Raw genomic sequence first — 24,405 nt, 5'->3', positions numbered from 1 at the left:
TATCGTGAAGCTCTCATGTCTTTTACTGTTGTTTCTTTTACATTTTTAAGACAATATTTAACTATGTAGGAATTAAAGCTCAAATTATTCAACTCAACAATTCAACTTACAAAAAAATAGTATTTGCAGTGATTATTTTTCCACACGGACTGTTACTGCAGACTCACAGCTCCATATAGAAATAAGTCTGTGTGTTAGTGGCAACTAAGCCAATAGGATTTGCCAGGTTTTCCTGATTACTATTTATTAACAAATGATCGTTTATTTGGCATTGTTTAGTGATTTCAAAAAAGACAACTAAACAACAATCAAGCACTCAAGAGGGACTGATGTACTCAACAACCTTTTGGAACTTGATTCAGTTCCTGGTTGGGTCATTGTTTTCCAAAGTAGAAGCAGATGTTAATTATATCTTGTTTTGACTAAACAACAAAACAAACCTGCTTTCGTGTGTGGATGGCGACCCCAAGAGGACAACACTAATACCTGCACCTAGCATGCATATAAAGAAAATACATTTTCGAATCTTAAAAAAAAATAGAAAAAAAAGATAGGAACAGCTTTGTACATCACATCACCTGTCTAATAGTTTATTCGGTCACAAAAATTACAAACTTAAAAAATAGATTTTCTTCATTCAGTGGTGAAAGCAGTCTTGTGGTGGTGTCGCCGTTGGTGTCTAATTGGTCACGCAATATTTCCAGAAACACGCTGTGAAAACCACACAGAATTGGTCAAGACAGTTGGAGGCAGAACATGCATTAAACATGTAAAAAAACAAAAAAAAAAAAAAAAAAAAAAACACTAGTAAGTAAAAGTAAAGTAAAAAGTAATGTACTCAATCAGCCGTGGTACCATCTCCTCAAACATGTCAAAAATGCTAAATGACCATGCATCAACTGGCCACGACATTAGGTACACCTGTACACTGCATGACATCTAATACAAGAGCCGAATCCAAAATTCTTCCTTTACAAAGATAATTTGATTTACATTGTAAGAAAGGTATTCATTTAGTAATAAGTCTATTGTTGTGGTTATAGTCGAGACTGCACTGTTTTATACTGAAAGCTGACCCAATTATGTTGATTACCTTATGTAGCTGCAAAATAATAATAATACAGTAATAAAAATATATATATAAAAAAAAATGGACATGAGCATTGATGTCAACGTATGTCCAAATATGGTTGATTTTGGACTAGTCCATTATTACTGCACATGACTCCAAATAATGCAAAGGAAGAAGTAAGAGAGGAAACCACTTGTAAGATGGCACAGATAATTAGGTAGGTGACTTGAGCTAGGCCATTGTTATTGACTAACTTTCACCAAGACAGTATAAGAGTCAATACCATTACATATATTAGACATTCTTCTGTATCTGGCAGATAAGGGCTCCACCCTCAATCTTTCTGCCATCCATTAAATCGTTCAACTTTACAGTCTTCTGGTAGTTTCTGTCGATGTTTGCCAGAACGTTTCAATTGGTGCCGTGACCTTGTGATCTTATTTTTCTTTGGCGACATCCTCGCAGAAATTTTCCACTGGGCCCACAAATAAGATAAGCAGAAAGCCTTCTTTTGATTGATACATTTTTGCCCACCCAGGATTGTTGCATTTCTGAGCAAAGGAATGGGATTTATGTTTCAAATCCAGTGTTGTGTGTGTTGTAGCAAATGCCAGAAGCAACCAATGTAACTTCTTGTGTTAAATGACTGATTTGGCGTGTCGTTTTGGCTCACCTCTTTTGTTGGTTTTGGGCAAGCTTTGCTCTGACCTGACAAACGCTTGCGAGCGAAGCTTGTCAGCTGCGGCCAGCTTTAGAACCACTGCCTTAAGACCCTCAATCTTCACACATGAACAAATAAAAACATGATGGACACAAGTAGACAAAGGTTTATTTTTGTATATAATGTATTGGCTAATATTTACCATATTTGCGTAGTTATCCCGCTGTGCTGAATCGACGGGCCCTATAACAAAAAGCAAAAGTTCCACATTGATAATGTTTCATTGCCTCAATTACTAATTTCCGTAATTGAAATGGTGCAAATGAAGATACGTTCAACTACCTTTGTTCCAGGATTGTCTTTGACCATCGTGCTGCATCAGTAGAGGATACTGATTATTCACCTCCCTCTTTTCCCCTTCTGTATTGTAAGAAGCATCTTCTGACACAAGCTTTTGAAGGAAATCTGTGCAGAAACACATTCACTCATATTACATGATTTGCTTGCATTGGGCAGAAACTTCGTATCTGCAAAATCATCACTTTTCATGAAATTGAAGAAAAAAACGGCATGTTTATCGAGCCATATACACACACAAATTTGACAAAATTTGCACATAAAGGTTACGGCCCGAAGCCGTTAATTAATTAGAATTATTATTATTATTGTTATTATTATTATTATTATTATTATTATTATTATTATTATTATTATTATTATTATTATTATTATTATTATTATTGTTGTTGTTGTTGAACGAACTTCTGTAGAAATAGACATAGTGTTCAATTGAAAAAGAAAATAGAAGTTACATTATTAAAAAAAAAAAAAAAGGTTTTCGATTCGGATCTAACAGAAACTGAGCACAATAATATATTAGGAATAAAATTTTTAAAATTTAAATACTGACATTCAATTTAAAACAAACAAAAAAGAAAGGTAGAACGTGAACCCACTCCTATTAAAAAGATGATTTTTCCAGTAGAATGTCCAAAGAGAGAGACAGCACAATATATAAATTATAATAACAATAATAATAAATAATGTGGAATTATTTAGTATTCACTTAAAGCATATAACATGGACTTTATATACTATATCACTTAATTCTTTATTCCAAACCCATTGGGGTTCATATCACAGAACAAAAGAATATTAACAGAGAACAAGAAAATGAAAAAAGAGGGGGGGGTCAATACTAATAAAAATAACAACAACAGTGTCAATAATAAAATCAACAACAATACATTAATTAAACCAAGTCTTCCACAGTGATCAATACAAAACATATGGGCATTCTCGCCAATGGTTCCACTGCCTGGAACAAAATCGACCAGAACTGTATGTAGATGTAGATGTCATCAAGATAATGTAGGTCACATGTTTTAGGGCTTTTAAATGGCCCAACATTGTATTTAAAAAAAGAGAACTTGATCGTACCTGACTGTGTCTCCAGGTTGGATTCAGGATAGAGAGGTAGTGCATGTGTCCATCTTGCAGCGAGGAGGTAAAGCACAGCTAGAGACAGCATGGTGACTTTGCCTGCAGTTGGCCTAGTTGCTCCAATCTCGGCAAAGAACTTCACTTATATATCCGCATGCCGGCCGTCCATCACAAGCGATCAATACATTATCATCAGAGCCAGCATCGCTCTTTAATGGAACGGGCGTCACAGACACCATTTAGGGGAAGCCTGTCAAGACATCTGCGGCCTATCTTTGCTTGTACAGGGGAGCCTAACAAATGTTTACTCTTCCACACTAATAACGCACGGCTGTCCGGCGAATCTGCCGTGCTTTATGTGCGGAGAGTTCACGTATAGTGTTCTCAAAGGCATCATCGCTCTGAGGTTTTTGTGCCACGTGGACATCATTGCAAGCTCCGACGTCATTTTCTGTGAAATGACCCATCCAACAATTGTCTTGTTAAGAAAATGGGTCAATTCATTAACAAGAAAAGTGGCAATGTTAGGGTCTCAAATCAGTTTGTGTGTGTGTACTGGTGGAAACCCGAAAAGTGGTGGTTCCTCCTTCATTCCTTCCTCCCTTCCTCCTGGCTTTCAATCCTCCTTTAGACTGATTTTATTCTTGTCGTACATAATTTCGCACATCACCCTTTTTAAATTGGCAGAATCAAACTATAAGTCATGTAGTCAAGTGTAAACTAGCTTGATAAAACTTTCTTTTTTCTTTTTTTTTAGTCTCAAAGAACATCTTGGGAGACTGGAGAAAGCTAATATAGGGCTGCTGGGGCCTTTTGTCAAAGTGAAAGGTCCCTAACGACCGTGAGATGGTGTCAGATGATGTATTAGCTTGCCTCAGCGTCTCTGAAGTTGTTACAGAAAATGACATTTAATACATCTTGCTGCCAAGCAAGGTTAAATAGAAAACAAGTTTGGTCCGGCAAACTTTGAAGGGGGCATATTTATGGATTTGTTACTCACATATCCAGGGCAGATAATTTACATACCATAATAAAATTGACTTGGGAACTAGGCTGGTTAAGCACAGCTGCATTTGACACCGGCCACAAAGAAGGTGTAATATTAAAAATGTATATTTAACAATATAAGATTTTAGCTTTTTATATTCTATCACATCTTTTTTTTTTTTTTAAATACAATCTTAAGTCTAGTAATCCCCAATTATTATAGGAGACTGGCAAGTTTCGCCGCCATCGTTCTACTATGGATACTCAAACGAGAAGAACTTTGCAAACGTAGTAGCTTGCAAAGTGAGGTTTCTCTGAGGCACCCTAGTGTGCATGCTTCAAAATATGCATGCTTTGAACTTCGAAAGTCATTGGATTCTATTCAGCACTAGATTGCACTCAATTCTACACATTGTACCTTTCAGAAACATGGGGAAAAAAAGATAATCAAGCATGCCACTACTGAGTATTTTAATGTTATATAGTTTGAGAAATGCACTTTGTCACTGTGCAGCTATCAAGATATAATCTAAAAAAAAAAAGACACACACACACACACACACACACACACACCTCTACACTCGAATATAATTTTTTCTGTACGTCATCCCTGAGAATTAACATTAATAAACTAAATGGTTTGTTGTCTTGTAGGCCGACTGTACTGCACTTTTACCACAAACGTCATGGTGGAAAAAAAAAAAAAAAAAAAAAAAAAAAAAAAGTCTCGATTAAATAATTGAAATATGACGATTTCTTTTTGTATATACGTAAATATATTTTATTTACGATACTAGAAACAAAATAACCATGCTGTACTATGCTTGCCGCCATTTCCTGTAGGCGCTGTATTACGGTGACGTCATTCAAACTTGTCGAGCAAGAAAAACAAGTACACGTGACCCGAGAGGCGGAAATAGATCAAATATGAACCGTCCACATATTTAATTGACAAGTGAATGTAACATTCCTGGCTGTTGTTAGTAATTGCCACAAGCTGGAAAAGTGAGCGTTGGTTGACCAGCCGGAGCAGCGCCAGGAAAAGTAAGGCAGTCAGTTGTCTACCGTGACAGTCTGCTTACTGTTAGCTTCCTGGCTCCGGCGACTTGGCGTTTTGAAGTTTTAGAATCTACTTTTCCCCCAAAGAGAAACAATTGTTTATTTTAACGTTGATGGTAAGCGGCCGACTCCTATGTCTACGTCGACATTTTAATGTGTTTTGGCGTAACAGTGGGTTTTGCAACGGTTCACATACAGACCGGTAAGCTGCTTTATGTCTATTTGTCCACGCTAAGAGGACGACCTGACAAATCCACTTTGACAGTGGAGTTAAACATGATGGCAAGTTCATGCAGCAAATGACTATTCTTGTTAATAGGCATAAGTTAAGACTAATGACTCAGAAGAATAAAAATACTTTATTCATTCTTTTATTTTAGTCATTAGTCAGTCTGTAAAATGAGATAATTTAGTGCAATCTTGATTAGAAAATGGCATCAAATCCTCCTGTTTTGAATGAACCGTAATCACAATGATCAGCTTAGAATCACGTGTTTTAAGTTAACCTAGGCTAAGTTTAGCTCCTCTGACATAAAACTTCCTTGGCACCATTTTCTAGTTTGCTATGCAACATTGCACGTCAGCTAATCACGGTCGATGGTCAATCGATTACAGCACCACTAAATAGAAATATTAATTTGGTTGAATATTGGAATATTTTATATATATCTTATTATATATATCTTTTGTGATGTTTTGTTGGCGGGCCGTCTAATTGAAACTAAAACTATTTTATGTTCTTGCTTCTATCGCGAAGTAGATACTTATAACCTGTGTAGCCTACTTAGCTACCATTTAAAGTATGTATAAATGCCTGAAAAAAGTGAATTCAATAACATACAGACATCTGTAAAATGCTAGTGATCATATTTGTGTAATGCCACTTCTGTTGGTGCAAGTGTGTTACTTAGGCATGCATGCTGCCTAATATTATCAATGAGACCCATATGAAAGTGGTTGGTTTGTGTTGAATAATTTAGCTACTGCAGTAGTTCCCAATTTTTTATTATTTTGTTTTTTTTTTACATCAAGATATCACCTTATCAAATACTTCTCTCCAAGTACCAGTACCACCATAATGACCAATAACATAGTAGCAGGGTAGGCCCAAGACAAAAAAATACAATCAAAAATAAGACAGGTTTCAGTCATAAAATGGATATTTAATATTATTGTAAGCCACTCTAACATGCAGTTTGAACATTAGCACTATGCTTAAAGTTGCTCGATGGAGCAATTTGCCCCAAAATATCTTTACAACTGCCTTTTTATTTGACCATTTATGACCAATTTCGAATTTGCCGTCCTCTGCATGTAGATGTCAGGCTCACGCGGTGTGCATGAAGAAGGAAGTGGGCAGTTTCATTTTTCGGACACACGTGCCATTAAAACCCCATTAATGATTCAATTAAGGTATTGTTCATTAAAATGAATCAAACTGAACACCAGGCAGCGTTTCCTTCCATTCTACCCATTAGCGCACATGATTTGTTGTAATGTGACTTTATAAACCCATAACTGAACAATGTGTGAAAGTATTGTAAGCTCACTGAGTCTTCTTGTTGTTCTTCTGCAGACGCTTGAAGATGTGGTCTGAATGGGGCTCTTTTGTCAAGGGCTTGGCCCTGGGAGCCTTCTTCTATTTGTTGCTCTCGCTCTTGGGCAGTTTCAACCCAAGTGCCACGTCCGGCTCCGAGGACCAACACCAGCACCACCACGTCCAGGCACAGAGTAACGATGACTTGAAGCGACTCTTGGAGTCCGATATGCAAGAGTTGAAAGCTAAAGTGCGCGTCTATTGCGTCATCATGGTCCACCCGAAGATTCTGACGTACTGGGCCGCCGCCGTGGGCACCTGGAGCAAACACTGCGACAAGGCCGTGTTTTACACCTCGGAGTCGGCTAAGGCCCTCGAGGCGGTCGACCTGCAGGAAACAGACGGTTGGGCGAGGTTGTGTAAAGCTCTGAAGCACGCCTACGAGAACGCCGGCGACCTGAGCTGGTTCTTCGTGGCGCAGCCCACGACCTTCGCCATCATCGAGAACCTCAAGTACCTGCTGCTCACCAAGGACCCCAGCGAGCCTTTTTACATGGGCAACGCCGTGAAGTCCGGGGAGCTGGAGTATGTTGCTTACGAGAGCGGCATTGTCCTCAGCTACGAGGCTTTGAGGAGGTTTGTGGGCCTGCTGGATGACAAGAACAAGTGTCCCATGCATGTTACCCACCTGTGGAAGATAAACGAAGACAAGCAGCTGGCCACTTGCCTCAAGTACTCCGGAGTGTTTGCCGAGCACGGCGAGGACGCGCGCGGCAAGGGCCTGTTCAATGGTAAGAGCGTGGACGCACTGATCAAAGACAGCATGAAGAACAACCCCAAAAACGTGGTAGAGGGCTGCTGCTCCGACTTGGCCGTCACTTTCAACGGCATGACCCCCAATCAGATGCAGGTGATGATGTACGGCGTGTACCGGCTTCGCCCGTACGGCCACGATTTCCGCGACTTGCTGCTATTTGACCCGCCAGAAGGTTCGGATAATGACTAGGATGAGCTGGCTGCATGAGGCCTTTTTCTACTAGCTGCTTGAGTGGGAAGATGGTTTTGTAAAGACATCTTGTTGGGGGGGGGGGCATCCAGTTTTTACACATTTTGTACCTTTTGCACTTGGCACTCCGTTCCTGTGGCATAGATAAAAACAGGAAACGATCACTGACCGGACTTTGAAGGAAAAGCTGTGAAGTGCGTTTATGTGAAATGTTGTCATCATATTGTTCGATAAGCTCTGTTTGAATTCTGATTGCGTCTTTGTGCAGTCCTGAAACTGCATCACACGGACATATTGCAAATTCCATTTCTTGTCTGATCAAGATTTTCAATGTTAAGGGGGAAAAACTGAATATGCAGGACTGAGGAATGTATGGGCAATTGATCCAGCCGATCATGCAATTTTTTTTAAAATTTTTTGGAGGGGGAGGGGGGGCTAACCATAAAAAACTGAAAACTGTTGAACCCACGTTTGTTTGATCACGCATGTTTTATTGTGGAAGGGTTTATGGAATGGGCCTATGGGTAAAAGCTTTTAAGTTCACTGTATCCAATTAAGAGACCAAATTTGGATGACTTAGTGCGAGTTGAATGATCCTAATAACCTGCACTTCACACTGACAATTTTTGATATGAAAAAAATCAATAAATTGAAAATGTGTCCTAACACCTGTCATTAAGATGGTTTAATCTTTGACTATGTAATCACTGTGGTGGCCAGTTTACTTAAATTAAATGCATTCATAATTTTTATTTTTTTATTTTTTTTGTCACGTACTTGAAATTTGACCTGTGAAATTGACAAGTGTTAACAACCCAGACAAAAAAAAGATAAGGCATTAAAATTGTGGGAAAATCTAGCCGTTGTCTCCACTCTTCATGCTGCAGGTGTGTGTGCTGGATTCACATTCCACTTGACTACCTTATCAAAACTGTCTATTGTATTTCTTGCTTAAGGGCTCAGGTAAAGACCAACCACGGCTGACCTGTTTCTGGGTTTCATCATGAGACATTCGCAAGCTAAGTCCTTAGGCACTGTGATGTCATATTCAATTAACAGTGGCTGCCCCGAGATGGATAAAAACGGGTATTTTGCTTTTGTGTGTTGCAATTGTGCCGGCTGATCCAAAAGAAGGTGCTCAAGTTCTTAAGTTTATAGTAGGGGAGGGTCCACTCATGCCAGGTGCCAAGGTGTGTCACTAAGCCCTGTTTGAGCCACACGCACATACACAATATCATGACACTTGAAATTTAGTTCTACATAGTCGACACAGTTCTAGCAATTCTCTTGAAATGTACAGTAAGTGTATTTAAAAAAAATTCTGGACTCACTACAATATGAACGTGCATGCATTTCACTACAGCTGACATACCATTTTTATTGTCAGGGTTGGATCACGCCTCAGCGCAAACATCCTGCTTGACATATTAACCAGGTGCAGTGTGAAGAAAGAGACAAGTATTCAAAGGGAGACGCTTTTTTTAATTTGTGCACAATGGTGAAATGGTACAAAGCCTTAAATCAGTGTAAACATCTGCTATCAAGAGCTATGTATACATTTTGGCAGGAAGGTTGGGTGTTTTATTTTTTAAATTATTTATACGTCTTCATGTGCCACAGTCCGTCGTTCAGATAGTGAACATTCTCGATGCCAATGCCCTTGTTGACTTTTTCTCTGTATTCAAAAAGACAAATGATTGTTGTCATCAGTGTTGTGACACATTCCAACTTTGATTAATTCACTTTGAAACTTACATGCTCTCTGCAGACAACTTCATGACGCCAACGCACAGTGCGTGTTGTTTGCCCTCTGCCATAATGGCCTGCAATGTCTCGTTAAGGACAACATACACTTAGGAGGAAGGCCTATTTGTACTTCTTTTGAATAGTTACAATTTATGTAAAGTATAATTGAAGTTGCCATTTATCAAGCAATATTACACGTTTTCAGTACTGGAAATTGTGCACAGTTTGGCAGATAGTGAACAAAAGTGGGTATGTGTGCTTGCCTTGAGCTGTTTAACAGTACTTAAAAAAAAAAAAAGTGTTCAGTATTTGTGTATGAGAATATACACATTATTTACAGTACTTACACAATTCTTAAGGTCTTTTAAACATGTTTAAAACAACACACACAATGACTAACACAAAAATATTGTAAACAGGTTGCAAAGTGTTCACATGACTTGTATTTGTAAGGTGGTTAACATCATGCAAACCAACAATAGATGGAAGGATACAACAACTGTGTCTGATTCAGCCGGGTAGAGTTTGGCGCCTGGTGACGTCAGTCCAGGACACATGATGTTGGCACCACTTAAAACATATTTGATGGCACCTTTGTCTACTTGCTGGTGAGGAAGAATGAACGGATCTGCGAGGGGTTACCACAAATGAATATATCATCTAAGGCTGGGGGACATGTTCACAATACATATATATATATATATATATATATATATATATATATATATATATATATATATAATTTTATTTTTTTCCCCACACAAAACAATCACGTTCTTCTCCTTTGCAAGTTTGCATAACACACTGAAAAGTGAAAACAATGTGAAACTGATTCCACTCATCTGTTTCTCCACAGTTTTTTTTTTTTTTTTTAACATTATGTGATGCAAAAGTCTCTTACATTTATGCAACAGTCTGAGGGTGGGATAGAAGGGACCTTCTCGCTGTCTGAAGAAGAGCAACTCTCCATTCACGGTCAAGATTTCAATGTGTTCGTGGCTGAAAGGGTGAGTAACAAAGGGGGTGTCATAGTCAGTTCTTAGGAATCAAATGGATGTAAATGAGTGCAATCGTACCATCGGACTATTTTGACAGGGTCCTTCTTTGGCATGATGTGATTGAGCCATGACTCGATGTCAGGAAACTGATCCAGTAGCTGGCTCTTTATCCCTTTGATGACAGATGTTTTTAACTGTATACAGTTTGATACATTCTCCTTCTCGTCAAATCTAAAATGGGGGATACAGAAATCGTAGTTAGCAGCTTACTATATCGTTCAGCTTACAAGACCCTTGTAGATTCGTCAGAACATCCTTTTCACCACGATTTTAACATTATAAAGAGTCTGAAATGTAATTGTCAGGAATCGACTATGTTAAGACCAACATTCAACAAGCCTTAGCTAAGTCCGTTAGCCGCGGTATCAAAATAATAGGCACGTACTTTTTAAACATCTTCGTTGATCGTTCTTTCTTGCTTTTGCTGAGTGGCTTAAGAGCTTATTTTGCATTCACTGCGGCAGATGTGGTTGTTTAAAACGCGAGGAGGTAACAATATAGTGCAAAATCCGTAAAGTTTAGCAGCACTTCCACGCTTATTTTGCGACGACGGGAAAGCAGTGTGACGACTTATGTTGTTTTTACGACACCTCCTACAGATGTACGTCGGGGCGCTTTAGCAGGCGGCTAACCGCCGTGCCTCCGTGGCGGCCATGTTGGCAGGGGCGATTTCGACTTAAACTTTCCTAGCTTAGTTGCCATTGGCAATCAGTTTTTTTGTTTTTTAATGCTTTGGCATTCAATTTGTGGTATTTACATATTCCATATCTGTGGTCGCTCCTGTCGTTAGCTGTGGGAAATTTTTAAAAAGTTACAAATTTTACAGTCTATTGCATAATGCATGCTATTATGTACATTTCATGACATATTTGGGTTCACTTATTTTTCATCTATCTATCTATCTATCTATCTATCTATCTATCTATCTATCTATCTATCTGTCTGTCTGTCTGTCTGTCTGTCTGTCTGTCTGTCTCTCTCTCTCTCTCTCTCTCTCTCTCTCTCTCTCTCTCTCTCTCTCTCTCTCTCTCTCTCACTCTCTCTCTCTCTCTCTCTTTCTCTCTGCCTCGGAACATACAATCATTTTATGGCGCCATCTTCTGGACAAAACAGCCAACAACAAAAAAAAAAACACGCTAGTGCAAAAAGTACTTTTGTATAAAGTACTTCCGGTGGGGTCACGGAGTAGTTTTTGAGCCGTTTTTCCTCTTGTTTTCCAGTGACCACTTTACTCTCGTGTGAACCTACTCGTGTCCTAACTTTACTCCTTTAGTAAGTGTTATTTTTGACGGGCTCCTTTTGTCAAGTGTTGTTCGCCGGACCACTCAACAACGCGGTAAAAGACGAGCGGGTCGAGAAGAGGAAGCAATAGGCCACCATCTTTCTTTTGGATGCCAACAGCAATAACAAGAAAGAGAGCAGGCTAGCAGCAAGTGGAGCTTGTACTTTGACAATTTTCATTCTTCTATCGTTCTCCTCCGCGGAATAGAAGAGGCAAGCTGAGGGCGGCTTCGCGTGGAGCTTAAGAAACAGCCGCCAACGTTGAGCTCGACCTCCTCGCTTAGCTTTGGGAAGTTTCCGATCAAGAAGACTGGCTGCTAAGAATTAGTATTCCCCGTTCTTTCATGTTTCCAACAGGTTTATCTTCCCCTAACCCCCCACCACCGCCAACCCAGGAGGCAAGAGCAACGACTACTGATGTCAAAAACGACAGCGGCAACATTATATCTTCGAAGAAGAGGAAAATAAACGGCTCCGAGAGGGAAGAGACCAGCGACACCATCTCCCCTTCGCCTCCCAAGACCCTCACTTCCTCCTCGTCCACCTCCTCGTCGCCGGTGCACATCCAGAAGAAGTTGCGCTTCGAGGACTCCGTGGACTTCATCGGACTGGATGTGAAAATGGCCGAGGAGGCTGCAGCTGCTTCGTGCTCCAACAACAAAAGCAAAGCCGTCCTCCTGGCCGCCGGCGTGGGGGGCCACCATGCCAACGGACTGACCAAGAGCGCGGCGGGCTCCGGTACCTTCTCCAACAGCAAACCCGGCGCCGCCAAGAAGCTAGTCATCAAGAATTTCAAAGGTACACCATGATAATAATGTCATAATGTACAGTGCACACCGTTTGAGCTTTTAGCCTCCCAAGCAACATTACAACTTAAGTCCATGGGCAAAACAATTCCCAGAGCCGCGTGGTTGTGTTTTGAATGTGGTTCAGGCTTGACTTAGTTTCATATAAAGCTCATATGGCTACTATTTTTGCTCCTTCAATGCATTGCTACATTAAACCAAAAAGAAAAACGTACAATGAACCCCCACATGAAATAGGGACCAAGAATTGCATAATGTATGCCATAAGAGAGGATCTAAAGCATTAACGCCATGCATCTAGCATGTACACACTAGTGAACCAATGTTACATAAATGGCTGTAGTCCGCGTTTCACGGCAGAACAATTTCCATAAAGATATAGGTAATGTTCCGATAAGTATGTTTTCCAAAATAGTGTTGTTTTTTTTCTGACAATTGTATTTTTTTTCCATTTAATATACATATGTGTATAGAAAACCATTAAAGAAAAATAAAATTGAAAATACTCAAGCCAGCAGAGAAGCAGTGTATAAGTGCAATTCAAAAATATATAGTAGTACTACTTTTCGAGGAATGTCTACATTGTGATGTACAATGTGTTTACATCCATGCTCCTCTGTCAGTACCATCATTTGCAGGTGATGTAAACAATCTACTGCAAGGTAGTAGAATTGCTGCAGTTAAATTAACCTTTTTTAAAATTTGCATACGATGTTAGTGCAGCGCAGTGCTTCTCAATTATTTTCTGTCATGCCCCCCCCCAGTAAGAAGAAAACATCTCGCGCCCCCTCCCCCCGCGACTATAAATAGTATCATTTGTCTATAAAATTGTTATAAGCACATTTCTGCATAACACTGTATTCGTATTAACATAAAAGAGAATTAAAAAAGAAAGAAACATGGACCAACTTACAACAAAGAATAGCTTTATTAACTGTAACAGAAAAGATTTAAAGTGCATCTGAAATTCAAAAATAAAATTTAAATCCTTAATCAAACTATAAACATTTTTTGACTGACCATGTCAAACCATATGATACGGAAAAATAAAATTACATAAAATCAATAAATAAAAATACATTCAAACTGATCACCAACATTAACTCAGGAGCACAATGTTTAAAAAAAAAACTTTAACCTACAAAACTATAAACTCAGTTTATTGAACTTGATTTGCAAGTAACAGGCGTAACAACAGCCTCTTTAGCACATCATCCCTGCTCCAACTCCTCTGACATAAGCAATTAACTAGCCCCTAATCCAACTGTTACATTTGCGTAACAGTTGGATTTATTTATTTATTCATTTATTTGTTTTAAATGCATTAGTCATACCAGGAGTGTGATGCACAAGGATGATGACATGATGTAATTGAATAGTGGCTGTTGTTGTGTTATCGTCTTGGAGGCTACATTAGTGCATCAAGAGGTAATCCCTTACACATCAAAATAATAGACATGTATTGTTATATCGCACAACTCCATATGATTGTATTCAGTCGTTAGAATTACCTAGTCAATACAAACAAATCACCTTCACCTGAGGCACATCAATATTGGACTATTAGCTTGAAAATCACACAACCTTAGAGTTAACAGTTGTGACATCACATACAACATACAAATCTGAAGTTACAAGTAATTATTTGGGGCTTTTTTTTTTCCCCCTTGAGTAAAATTCTTTCTACGCTTAAGTAATGTTTTCTGCAGCTCCACCTACATCTGGCAAGATGGCATCATCCCAGATCCCACTGTACAGTACAATTAGATAATTTAGTGATGTCCGCGCCTGAATCTGCTGTCCCATGTACAATATTTGTTGGACAGCGACAACTGCTTTCAACATGACAGGGTGGTAGAAGGGAGTGTCAGGTTTCCTACAGCCATAACTTTCTAGGTTCATATACCGTAATTGCTGGACTATAAGGCACACCTGATTATAAGCCGCACCCACTACATTTCTAAAGGAAAACGCATGGACTATAAGGCAACTGATTTTAAGCCGCACCCACTACATTTCTAAAGGAAAACACATTTTGTCCATACATAAGCCGCATTGTACCCACATTGAAAATGAGATATTTACAAAGAAAGACGGTACTATGTAAGTGAGGGACCAGTGACCACTTTCATTATTGTAAGAAGAAGATCTCACCTTACCCACTTTCAACTCGTAGAATGCAGGCAAGTTATTCTTCCCCATGTCATGTATAATCACGGTGTCACGGCAAAATTAAATCACCATGTAGCAACAAACTAGAAAGCACTACCAAAACCAATACAACAACTAGACAACTAACTAGCAGAATAATTATCACAGAACTTGCATTTTAAACACCCTTTCAATCGCCAGTGCCGCAAAGCATGCTGGGAGCGCCTCCAAGCTCCCAGCGAAGCTACACATGGTAGCATGCCATTAGCAGTGTGCTAAAAACATACGCTAGCACATGCTAGCGCTAGTTTTTAAAAAGGCAAGAGAGCAATAACAATGTACTCATGTTGCTTTTGATCAATAACAAATCCCTCAAAGTCATCGTCTTCTGTATCCAAAACAAACTGGATAACACATCAGGCTCCGTCTCATGGTCAGTGTGACGTGTGCTCCTTGTTCACTCCTTCCATTGAACGTCACCGGCCCCTCTCTCTCTCTCTCTCTCTCTCTCTCTCTCTCTCTCTCTCCTCTCTCTCTCTCTCTCTCTCTCTCTCTCTCTCTCTCTCTCCCTCTCTCTCTCTCTCTCTCTCTCTCTCTCTCTCTCTCTCTCTCTCTCTCTCTCTCTCTCTCTCTCTAGCTGATCGCGTCTTCTTCGCATATTCGTGTCAATCAAACAATTAACTTTAAGTGGCTCGTTAAGCTCTAAAACAAGCAAAAAAACAAAAAGAGGACACATGCTCACTGAACTTGCACGCTTTAACTTAATGGCAGAAGTTCAGCCCTTCTTTTCATGTATCCTTCCGCCGATGGCCTCATTCACAGTACAAAATAGATCCCCAAAGATATCAATGTGAAAATAAATCAATTTGTCGATAGGAAATCCTCCCACACAGAAAGAGAAAAAGATAAAATATTCTCTCGCTTTCAGTGTTAATTTAATTAATTTTATCACTACAAATGCTTGTTACGGTTCAGGATGAAAAATTCATATATTAGCCGCATCATTGTATAAGCCGCAGGGTTGAAAGTGTGAGAAAAAAGTTGCGGCTTATAGTCCGGCAATTACGGTACTTGTTTTTACTCGAGTGTCAAATAAATTTGGCACAAAAAGACTTAATTTGAAAAAAGTAGCTCTTGACTGCAATAAAAAATGAGCTAATGACATAGAATTCAAACAGAGACAGAAATACTTCAATAGTTTATGTGGCTAGTCTCAGTAGAATACCTTGCTGTGCAACACCACTGCAGAATAGAACCATCAGTATTGAGTATTATTGTTTTTGTAAAGAAAGGTAGAACTAATGTTCTCATTACAGTGAATAATCACATGTATTAAAACAAAACTATGTTCTGCACTCAGAAAAGCCCAAGTTGCCAGAGAACTACACACAGGAGACGTGGCAGAAGCTGAAGGAGGCAGTGGAGGCCATTCAGAACAGCACGTCCATCAAGCACAACTTGGAGGAGCTCTACCAGGTAGTGCTTCTTCCCTGTTTACCGCTTATCACGCCTTCCTCTGCTTCCTTTGCCTAAACCTCACATTGTCCTTTTATTCTTTCTGCAGGCCGTTGAGAACCTGTGCTCCCACAAGATCTCTGCCAAGCTTTACAAGCAGCTGAGGGCTGTGTGTGAAGATCACATCAAGGCCCAGATCAATCAGTTCAGAGAATATCCTTTTCTTTCCCATGTTCAATTCATTGAGTGTACCATTAACATAGTAGTAATCTGACGTTTGCCTTAACATTGTTCTCACGGGTGCCCTGGACAGTGTGCTCTTCCTGAAGAAAATAGACAAGTGCTGGCAGGATCACTGCAGACAAATGGTATGTTTTAATGCATTTGGGTGTCACCAATACATTTACATGTTCTTTTTGTAGTTGACATAAAGCTGCTTCATTCAGTAGGTGGGCATTGTGTTGTCATTCAAAGCAATTTCAGTAGGTTGAACGCCGACTATTTTGGAATACAACAGTTTTTGTCATTGGCAATATTACAAGTCAACTGCTTCAGTGTCATAAAACCATGAACTATGCAAGCAATTTTTCAGTAACAGTGGCAAAGTTACAATGCGTCACAGATACACACGTGTCTCATTATTTGAACAAGATTCTAACTTGAAGTTGTCAAGTGAAAAAATAATCAATGAAGTCCAGTTTTGAGAGCTTTTATTGTTATTATAGTTTACAGTGGTGTAAGTAAAACACTGAGAGGTCTTTCTAATAGTTTGAATTTAACCAAGACGGTAAATATTTGGAACACCACGGGTATGAGTTGTTACATTTTAGTTTAATCCTGATGGTTAGCACCTCGAGAGGCCTCTGGCTGGAATCTCCTTTATGGGGTTTGTATGGTCTTTCGATGCTTGCGTGGGTATTCTCCAGGTCCTCTGGCTTCGTCCCACATCCCCAAAATATGCCTGTTAGGTTAATTGAAGAATAGAAGAGAATTTGTCTATAAATTTGAGTATGGTTTTGTGCCCTGTGATTCACCTGTACAGTATGTTGTCACCCACAACCCAATTGGCATGATGGAAATTTGCTGAATGTGTTTTAATCAATTGTCTTTTCTCCGCAGATTATGATCAGGGGTATATTTTTATTTTTGGACCGCACCTATGTTTTACAAAACTCTATGCTGCCATCCATTTGGTGAGTGATGTGCGACCTATTCTCTTCTTCAAACATCCAACAAAAGTCCCTTCTCACAAGCCTGTTAATCTTGCACAGGGACATGGGTCTTGAGCTCTTCAGATTCTACATCATCAGTGACCTGAAGGTCCAAAGTAAAACTATCGATGGCATTCTGCTGCTCATAGAGAGGGAGCGTAACGGCGAGGCGATAGACCGTAGTCTGCTGAGGAGCCTGCTGAGCATGCTCTCGGATCTGCAGGTAACCCAACTGTCCGGTATTGTTGTACTGCTCACGTTACCTTTTGGCAGCTTCTTTCCACCAGCGTTCTGTTGATGGATGACTTTACTGAAAGTGCTCTGACCCTGACAGATTTATCAAGACTCTTTTGAGCAGCGCTTTTTGGAGGAGACAAATCGCCTGTACGCTGCAGAGGGCCAGAGGCTGATGCAGGAGCGAGAGGTGAGCTCTCAGACTGTATTTTTGTCAGTATGAAGAACAACTTGGACAAACTAAACTGGATTTCCTCAATTAGTTGCTAGGTTATTTATTTACGCCAGTGTAAATGGGGTCAGGGACGTCTTTTGGGGGGGGATGCCTTGATTTTGTATAAATATATGTTTTGTTTTAATGATGAACGTTACTGGTATATTATAATTCATGTCAATAGAAAATTCAACAAAGTAGGAGTACTCATCGTACTACTTTAAAGTTCTTTCTTTCTTTCTTTCTTTCTTTTTTTCTTTCTTTCTTTCTTTCTTTCTTTCTTTCTTACCACAAAAGTTATCATCAGCGTCTTTCATTTTTTCCCTAAGGTGGCATCACCAAAAACAAAAACAAAAAACAAAACATTCCCTTCCTTAACAAGAGCTGTACTCCAGTAAATCTTAATGCCTGACCATCGTATGCTTTCAGATACCCGAGTATTTGCACCATGTCAACAAACGCTTGGAGGAGGAGGCAGACCGAGTCATTACATATCTAGACCAGAGCACACAGTGAGTGTGCCACTTCACTTTTGATGGTTCATTCTGATTAAAAAAAAAATAAAAAATAAAAAAAAACATGTCTGAGCATTGTTTCTTTGTCTTGCAGAAAACCTCTTATTGCCACAGTGGAGAAGCAGCTGCTTGGTGAACATCTCACAGCAACTCTGCAAAAAGGTAAACAGTTGCTAAAATGTAAACACAATTACATGCTCCAATATAGAGAATATTGTGAATAAATATTTTAAAAACAAAAGATGCTTATGAAGTTTATCTTTGAAAAGAGATGAGATAACAGATGCATCGCAGAGCAAGATCATATTTGCAGGATTTTCATTACAATTTGTTTTTATTTCTTTTCAGAGTTTTATTTTCCAGGCTGAGCAATTATTTTATTTTATTTTATTTTATTTTAAGGTCATATCTCCCAGCGCCACTATTCTAAGTTAATGTGACAGTTTCCATCAAACGCCTCATACTGGATGGAGCCTTCATTTTCAGTGAATGTGAATTTTTGTTCCAGGGCTGACGCACCTGCTGGATGAAAATAGGATTCAGGATCTGTCTCTCCTCTATCAACTCTTCAGTCGAGTGCGAGGTGGCGTCCAGGTCCTCCTGCAACACTGGATAGAGTACATAAAGGTACATGTGTATTTACATTTTGTAAATTTGATGGGTGACACTGTTATTTAAACTGAAATTTTGATTCTCACGCAATATTCCGAACACACCCTGCAGGCTTTTGGAAGCACAATAGTGATCAACCCTGAAAAAGACAAAACAATGGTGCAAGAGTTGCTGGACTTCAAAGACAAGGTGGACCACATCATCGACGTGTGCTTCATGAAGAACGAGAAGTTTGTGAATGCCATGAAGGAGGCATTCGAAACATTTATCAACAAACGGCCAAATAAGCCCGCAGAGCTCATAGGTGAGATTTTGCGCACAGTTAAAAGTCCCAAACGTCCACTTCTTGTTTCCAAATGCCATTTAATTTCCAGCCAAACATGTGGATTCTAAGCTGCGAGCTGGAAACAAAGAGGCAACAGATGAAGAATTGGAAAAGATGCTGGACAAGATCATGATTATATTTAGATTCATCTATGGTAATAACTTACGACCTTTATAATATTGGTGGCATTTCCCCTCTGTGGTTAATTATGAATATATTATCCAATTTCCTGACTTCAGGAAAAGACGTTTTTGAGGCCTTTTACAAGAAGGATCTGGCCAAGCGGTTACTGGTCGGAAAAAGTGCTTCTGTGGATGCTGAGAAGTCTATGTTGTCCAAACTAAAACACGGTAAAAAAAAAAAAAAAAAAAAAAAAAAAAAAAAAAATCCACAAATAATAAAGAGTGAGTGTGTATGGAGCTTGACAGTATGTTTTCATCTAGAATGTGGAGCAGCATTCACCAGCAAGCTGGAGGGCATGTTCAAAGATATGGAGCTTTCTAAAGACATAATGGTGCAGTTCAAACAGGTAAGAATGCACAAAAAAGTCATTTTTTCCTCCAGCTATGTAGCTACAATACCCCATTATAGATAATAGGGACTGAGAAAGTACTCTAACTTGCAATTATTGTAGGTTTTGTCAGGGAGGTACCAGCTAAAGAGCCCTCCACATTGTTTTCACTATATCATGTAATTACAACAAAATACAAACAGTAGAAAGCCATACTTCCATTTTCTGTAGCGCTTTTCTTCATTTGGATCACGGATGACCTTGACCCGATCCCAGTTGACTTTGAGTGAGAGGACTGGGATACACACTGGACTGGTCACCAGCTAATCACAGGGCACATATAGACACAACCGTTCATATTCTCACCTATGGACAATCTTATTTCTGACCATAGTCATCTTCCACCTAATCATCTACAAGAAGTCTGAACGTCTTTCCAAAGCATGTTCATCTCCTCATAATGTGTGTCTTTCAGTATATGCAGTGCCAAAACATTCCCGGTAACATCGAACTGACTGTGAACATCCTCACGATGGGCTACTGGCCCACTTACATCCCCATGGAAGTGCATCTGCCTCCTGAGGTGAGCAAATATTGAAGTAATAGCTGTTTTATAATGTGACGTAATAAATGTGATGCACTGAAACACCGGTGATTATCTGTGTCCAGATGGTGCGACTGCAAGAGATTTTCAAGACCTTCTACCTGGGCAAACACAGCGGCAGGAAGCTGCAGTGGCAGTCGACACTTGGTCACTGTGTCTTAAAAGCAGAATTTAAAGAGGTGGGTCCATTATTTCTGGAATACTACAAAGTTTGGACAATGAGCCATAACTTTTTACCCTAAACTTTAACACCTTGTGGCTAAAATAAACATTTGTCATCAATGTTCTTTCAAAGTACTTTCAACACAACATCACTTCCATTATCATTTGACTAACATAAGTTTGCTAGCTTAATGCTCACATACAATGGGAAACACTATGCTAACAGAAATTAGCTTTGCTATTTGGGGCCACTTCAAACCAGCAAGCAACTGTTAAATTAACATCAATGCATCAATAAATCATGAAAATAGAGCACCCAACGATACACACGGGAATATACAGTTGTGCAAATTAGTTTACATACATACCCTGGCAGAATTTGTAAAAATATTGGCTTTTTTTAAAAATGGAAATTGTGACTGATAATTGAACTTGAATGATTGTCCTGTTATTCTGCTTTTCCCTGATTACTGTTCACCACCACCCCACCCCATTCAAAAATCGTTGTGCAGCTTACAGATTTTGCCAGGGTATGTAAATTTATGAGCATATCTGTATATTGTCTTTTTTTCTTTTGAAGCAATTATAACTGCTGGAGTTTAGCTTTACTTCAGCGGGCCTCTTCTTGACATTGTGACCCAACTCCTACCTGCGTCATGGTACTTCAACCGTCAGGCTACAGCAGCGGTCACCAACCTAACCTGCAATAAAATAGAGCAAATTTTCCGCTACCCTGATGAACCTCCTGTTACGTCAACTGTAATGTTCTGTTTTCGCACACCAGGGCAAGAAGGAGCTGCAGGTGTCACTTTTCCAAACACTAGTGCTGCTGATGTTCAACGAAGGGGAGGAGTTCACCCTGGAGGAGATCAAACTGGCCACAGGAATAGGTACGACTGGTTTCGCTAAAACATCCCCCCCCCCCCCCCCCCCCCCTATTGAGCACAGCTGATCCCATGTGTCATGTTATTTCCAGAGGACAGTGAGCTGCGTCGCACTTTGCAGTCGCTGGCATGTGGCAAAGCGCGCGTCCTCACCAAAATCCCCAAAAGCAAAGATGTGGAGGACGGTGATAAGTTCTCCTGCAATGACGAATTCAAACACAGGCTTTTCCGCATCAAAATAAACCAGATCCAGATGAAAGAGACGGTACAGGCTTTCATTGTCACGCTCACTATGTTCGTCACAGGGGATGACGGAAGTGAACTTGAAAGTTTTTATGTCGCTGCAGGTGGAGGAGCAAGCCAGCACCACAGAAAGAGTCTTCCAGGATCGACAGTATCAGATTGACGCCGCCATCGTGCGCATCATGAAGATGAGAAAGACTCTGAGCCATAACCTTCTCATGTCCGAGGTGTACAACCAACTCAAGTTCCCCGTCAAGGTAATTGGGCCGGTTTGTTTTGGGCAAGAATGCTGCAAAGCACACAAGTTGCTTTTGCAGTTCATATATTCACTCATTGTTCAGTTATCTGGCGCTTGCTGTTGGTCAACACTGGACATTCCTGGTTTTGTTATTCCTTATCATTCAGTCAACCTTCAGTGCTTTAGTTTAGTTCAGGCTAATTCAGCTTTACAGGACACTTCTTTAGGTGCACCTACACAATCGAGATCCAATACAGGAGGTTCTCGGTTCCATTCCTACGGTATCAGTGTAATCCAAATGTTTACAGGAACACACTGTAGACTGCCAGTAACCTACACTAACAGTAGTAAAGTCAGAATTACAAGTAACATTTTTATGACAAATATTTCTAGGCCTTAAGCAAGCTCCAGCTGGCCACCATACTAATACAGTACAATGGATCGCCTGCATTTTGGCGGTTTTGCAGTCACAATTTCAAGGGTTATATATTAACAGGTAGCACCTAAATCTGTTGGCGGTCAAAATGCATTTGTGGCGGATGATCAATGATGTCATTGACCATATCCGCAATTTAAGACAGATGATCAAACTGTGCATTAAATGCAAAATATCGGCCAATCGGATCCATGGAAAGTGTAATGAAATTTACGTGCGCACAAAAACACCAGGAAGACTTGCAACATAAAATAGAAAAAAAGGCTAAATACAAATCTAGCACAGCATAACTCATAACAATGGAGGATGAAAAAAAATAGCGGAACTCAACGGTTATTCTGAGGAACACTTTTGTATTGACTCATTGGCATGAAGAACAATATACTTTGCAAGCAAAAGTGAAACAAATTGGATGTTTTAATTTTTACATTGTGGCCTAAATGGTGAAAAAGACATCGCTCTGTTTACTCATCCAGATTTGCACCAAACTTGCTCAACACATGTGCCACCCCTCGACAAAGTGTGGGATTAAACCATTAAACCATTCAAAATAACACTTCTTGCCATCCCACCTTTCAGAGGGACCACAAAAATGGCATGTTTTTTTTTTCTACTTTCAACATTGCATCATCAAAGACAGCAAGCCACTTTCAACATGTTAGATTCCGATCGTCAATAATTTGTAAAAGTAACACCCTCACAACTAATCAATTGCATAAATGTGTGTGGAAAAATATGAAATTTAACAAATTGTGACGTAGAAGGTTTCAGCCCGACAACAGCTTAACAGTGTGGATCAAATACTGTTCCTTCTCTGCTTCTCCACATAGCCTGCTGACCTGAAGAAGAGGATAGAGTCTCTCATTGACAGAGACTATATGGAGCGTGACAAGGAGAATCCCAACCAGTACAACTATGTGGCTTAGAGAACAAACAAAAGTGAACTGTGAGAGAGAGAGAGAAGGGAGGTACACATGGTCATGAATGAACCAACTATGAACCTTTTTGCCCCAGTGGATGTTAGCATTGTCATCGTCAACCCAACCACCGATGAGCTGAATGGATGCCGCCCCGCAGGATATTTGTCAGGTGGATTCTGTAGGCTGCACCTCCGTCGACAGAGTTTTGTCCATACTTCTCAGTGCCTCTGAGCTCATTGGACAAAGGATGCACACATACACACGTTTGCTGTTTTATTCTTTTCTCTCTCTCTTTTTTTTTTCCAAGCAATGGAATATATTTATTTTCAAACTTAAGATTCTTTGTCCACACTTTGAAACTTTCTCTTTGTTGCGGAGTCACTTTGTCCATTTTTTAAAATTTCTCTCAGCCCTTGTAAATGCCGACACACATTCAAACATTAAAAATATGATATCCTTGTTTCCTCAGCCGCTGTCAAAAATGAGACTAGTGGATGACAGTACTTGATGGATGTATGTGTCAAATTCAGGTTGTCAAACCTGTGAATGCCAACACATGACAATGAGCAACAAGCTGCCACTCCATCAAGCCTCCTTAAATTTTTTATTTAATACAAACCATACCTATCTGACGTGACACTTTTAACTCGCTTGCAGTCCACTGTCTTATTTTTTTTCTTTCTTTCAATATAAATGCCAAAAGCACAACACTTCATCATTGGTTTTCTCCTGCCGGTCATATAACACATTACAAAAGAGTTCTTTGGGGCGCGCGGAAAGTGAGGAATGTGCTTTGGCGTACTACACGAAAGAATAAACATAATTTTTTACAAACATGTTAAATTCCTTTCTTAATATTAAATTAACTTTCAATTTGGTGTAAAGGGTAAATTTCCCTTTGTATCGATTTATAGATGGTTTGAAATGATTGGCCAGAGCGTAAAGAATTTAAATTTGTGTTTTTTGTTTGTCTTTGTTTTATTTATAATTTATTTTTTTCAAATAACAGTCTAATAACTTTTGAGGTTTTGTTT

The 24,405-nt window shown here is 39.5% G+C and overlaps 4 protein-coding genes across 5 annotated transcripts; 2 read left to right on the top strand and 2 right to left on the bottom strand.

Annotated features, from left to right (window-relative positions):
• Window positions 1–600: 600 nt before the first annotated feature.
• Window positions 601–3,275, bottom strand: urp1 (urotensin-related peptide 1). The gene is made up of 5 exons (XM_077531655.1): window positions 3,174–3,275; window positions 2,076–2,198; window positions 1,936–1,976; window positions 1,746–1,851; window positions 601–711 (listed from the first exon to the last, which is right to left on the bottom strand). The coding sequence occupies exons 1-5, from the start codon at window positions 3,262–3,264 to the stop codon at window positions 680–682; spliced, it is 393 nt and encodes a 130-aa protein (XP_077387781.1). The 5' UTR covers window positions 3,265–3,275; the 3' UTR covers window positions 601–679.
• A 1,755-nt stretch (window positions 3,276–5,030) lies between these two features.
• c1galt1c1 (C1GALT1-specific chaperone 1) lies at window positions 5,031–8,624 on the top strand. 2 transcript variants are annotated; one of them, XM_077532812.1, is made up of 2 exons: window positions 5,031–5,338; window positions 6,799–8,624. In XM_077532812.1, exon 2 carries the CDS (start codon window positions 6,809–6,811, stop codon window positions 7,763–7,765), a length of 957 nt encoding a protein of 318 aa, XP_077388938.1. In that variant the 5' UTR covers window positions 5,031–5,338; window positions 6,799–6,808; the 3' UTR covers window positions 7,766–8,624. The 2 variants fall into 2 exon arrangements, with proteins under 2 accessions (XP_077388938.1, XP_077388939.1); XM_077532813.1 differs by having other exon boundaries at window positions 5,032–5,207.
• A 602-nt stretch (window positions 8,625–9,226) lies between these two features.
• mcts1 (MCTS1 re-initiation and release factor) lies at window positions 9,227–11,154 on the bottom strand. The gene is made up of 6 exons (XM_077532121.1): window positions 10,955–11,154; window positions 10,588–10,740; window positions 10,413–10,510; window positions 10,006–10,139; window positions 9,521–9,588; window positions 9,227–9,440 (listed from the first exon to the last, which is right to left on the bottom strand). The coding sequence occupies exons 1-6, from the start codon at window positions 10,963–10,965 to the stop codon at window positions 9,359–9,361; spliced, it is 546 nt and encodes a 181-aa protein (XP_077388247.1). The 5' UTR covers window positions 10,966–11,154; the 3' UTR covers window positions 9,227–9,358.
• A 566-nt stretch (window positions 11,155–11,720) lies between these two features.
• On the top strand, window positions 11,721–24,200 carry cul4b (cullin 4B). The gene is made up of 20 exons (XM_077532120.1): window positions 11,721–12,648; window positions 16,168–16,283; window positions 16,372–16,475; window positions 16,561–16,630; window positions 17,382–17,455; window positions 17,534–17,696; window positions 17,808–17,897; window positions 18,351–18,433; window positions 18,531–18,598; window positions 18,945–19,063; window positions 19,160–19,352; window positions 19,423–19,527; window positions 19,613–19,723; window positions 19,817–19,902; window positions 20,360–20,467; window positions 20,554–20,667; window positions 21,435–21,540; window positions 21,627–21,799; window positions 21,882–22,034; window positions 23,282–24,200. Exons 1-20 carry the CDS (start codon window positions 12,195–12,197, stop codon window positions 23,375–23,377), a joined length of 2,586 nt encoding a protein of 861 aa, XP_077388246.1. The 5' UTR covers window positions 11,721–12,194; the 3' UTR covers window positions 23,378–24,200.
• Window positions 24,201–24,405: the final 205 nt, after the last annotated feature.

The sequence above is a fragment of the Festucalex cinctus genome, chromosome 9 (assembly GCF_051991245.1).
Source record: "Festucalex cinctus isolate MCC-2025b chromosome 9, RoL_Fcin_1.0, whole genome shotgun sequence".
Lineage (NCBI taxonomy): Eukaryota > Metazoa > Chordata > Actinopteri > Syngnathiformes > Syngnathidae > Festucalex > Festucalex cinctus.
The sequence above is the reverse complement of the archived record's forward strand: the minus strand, read 5'-3'. Positions and strand labels throughout refer to the sequence as shown.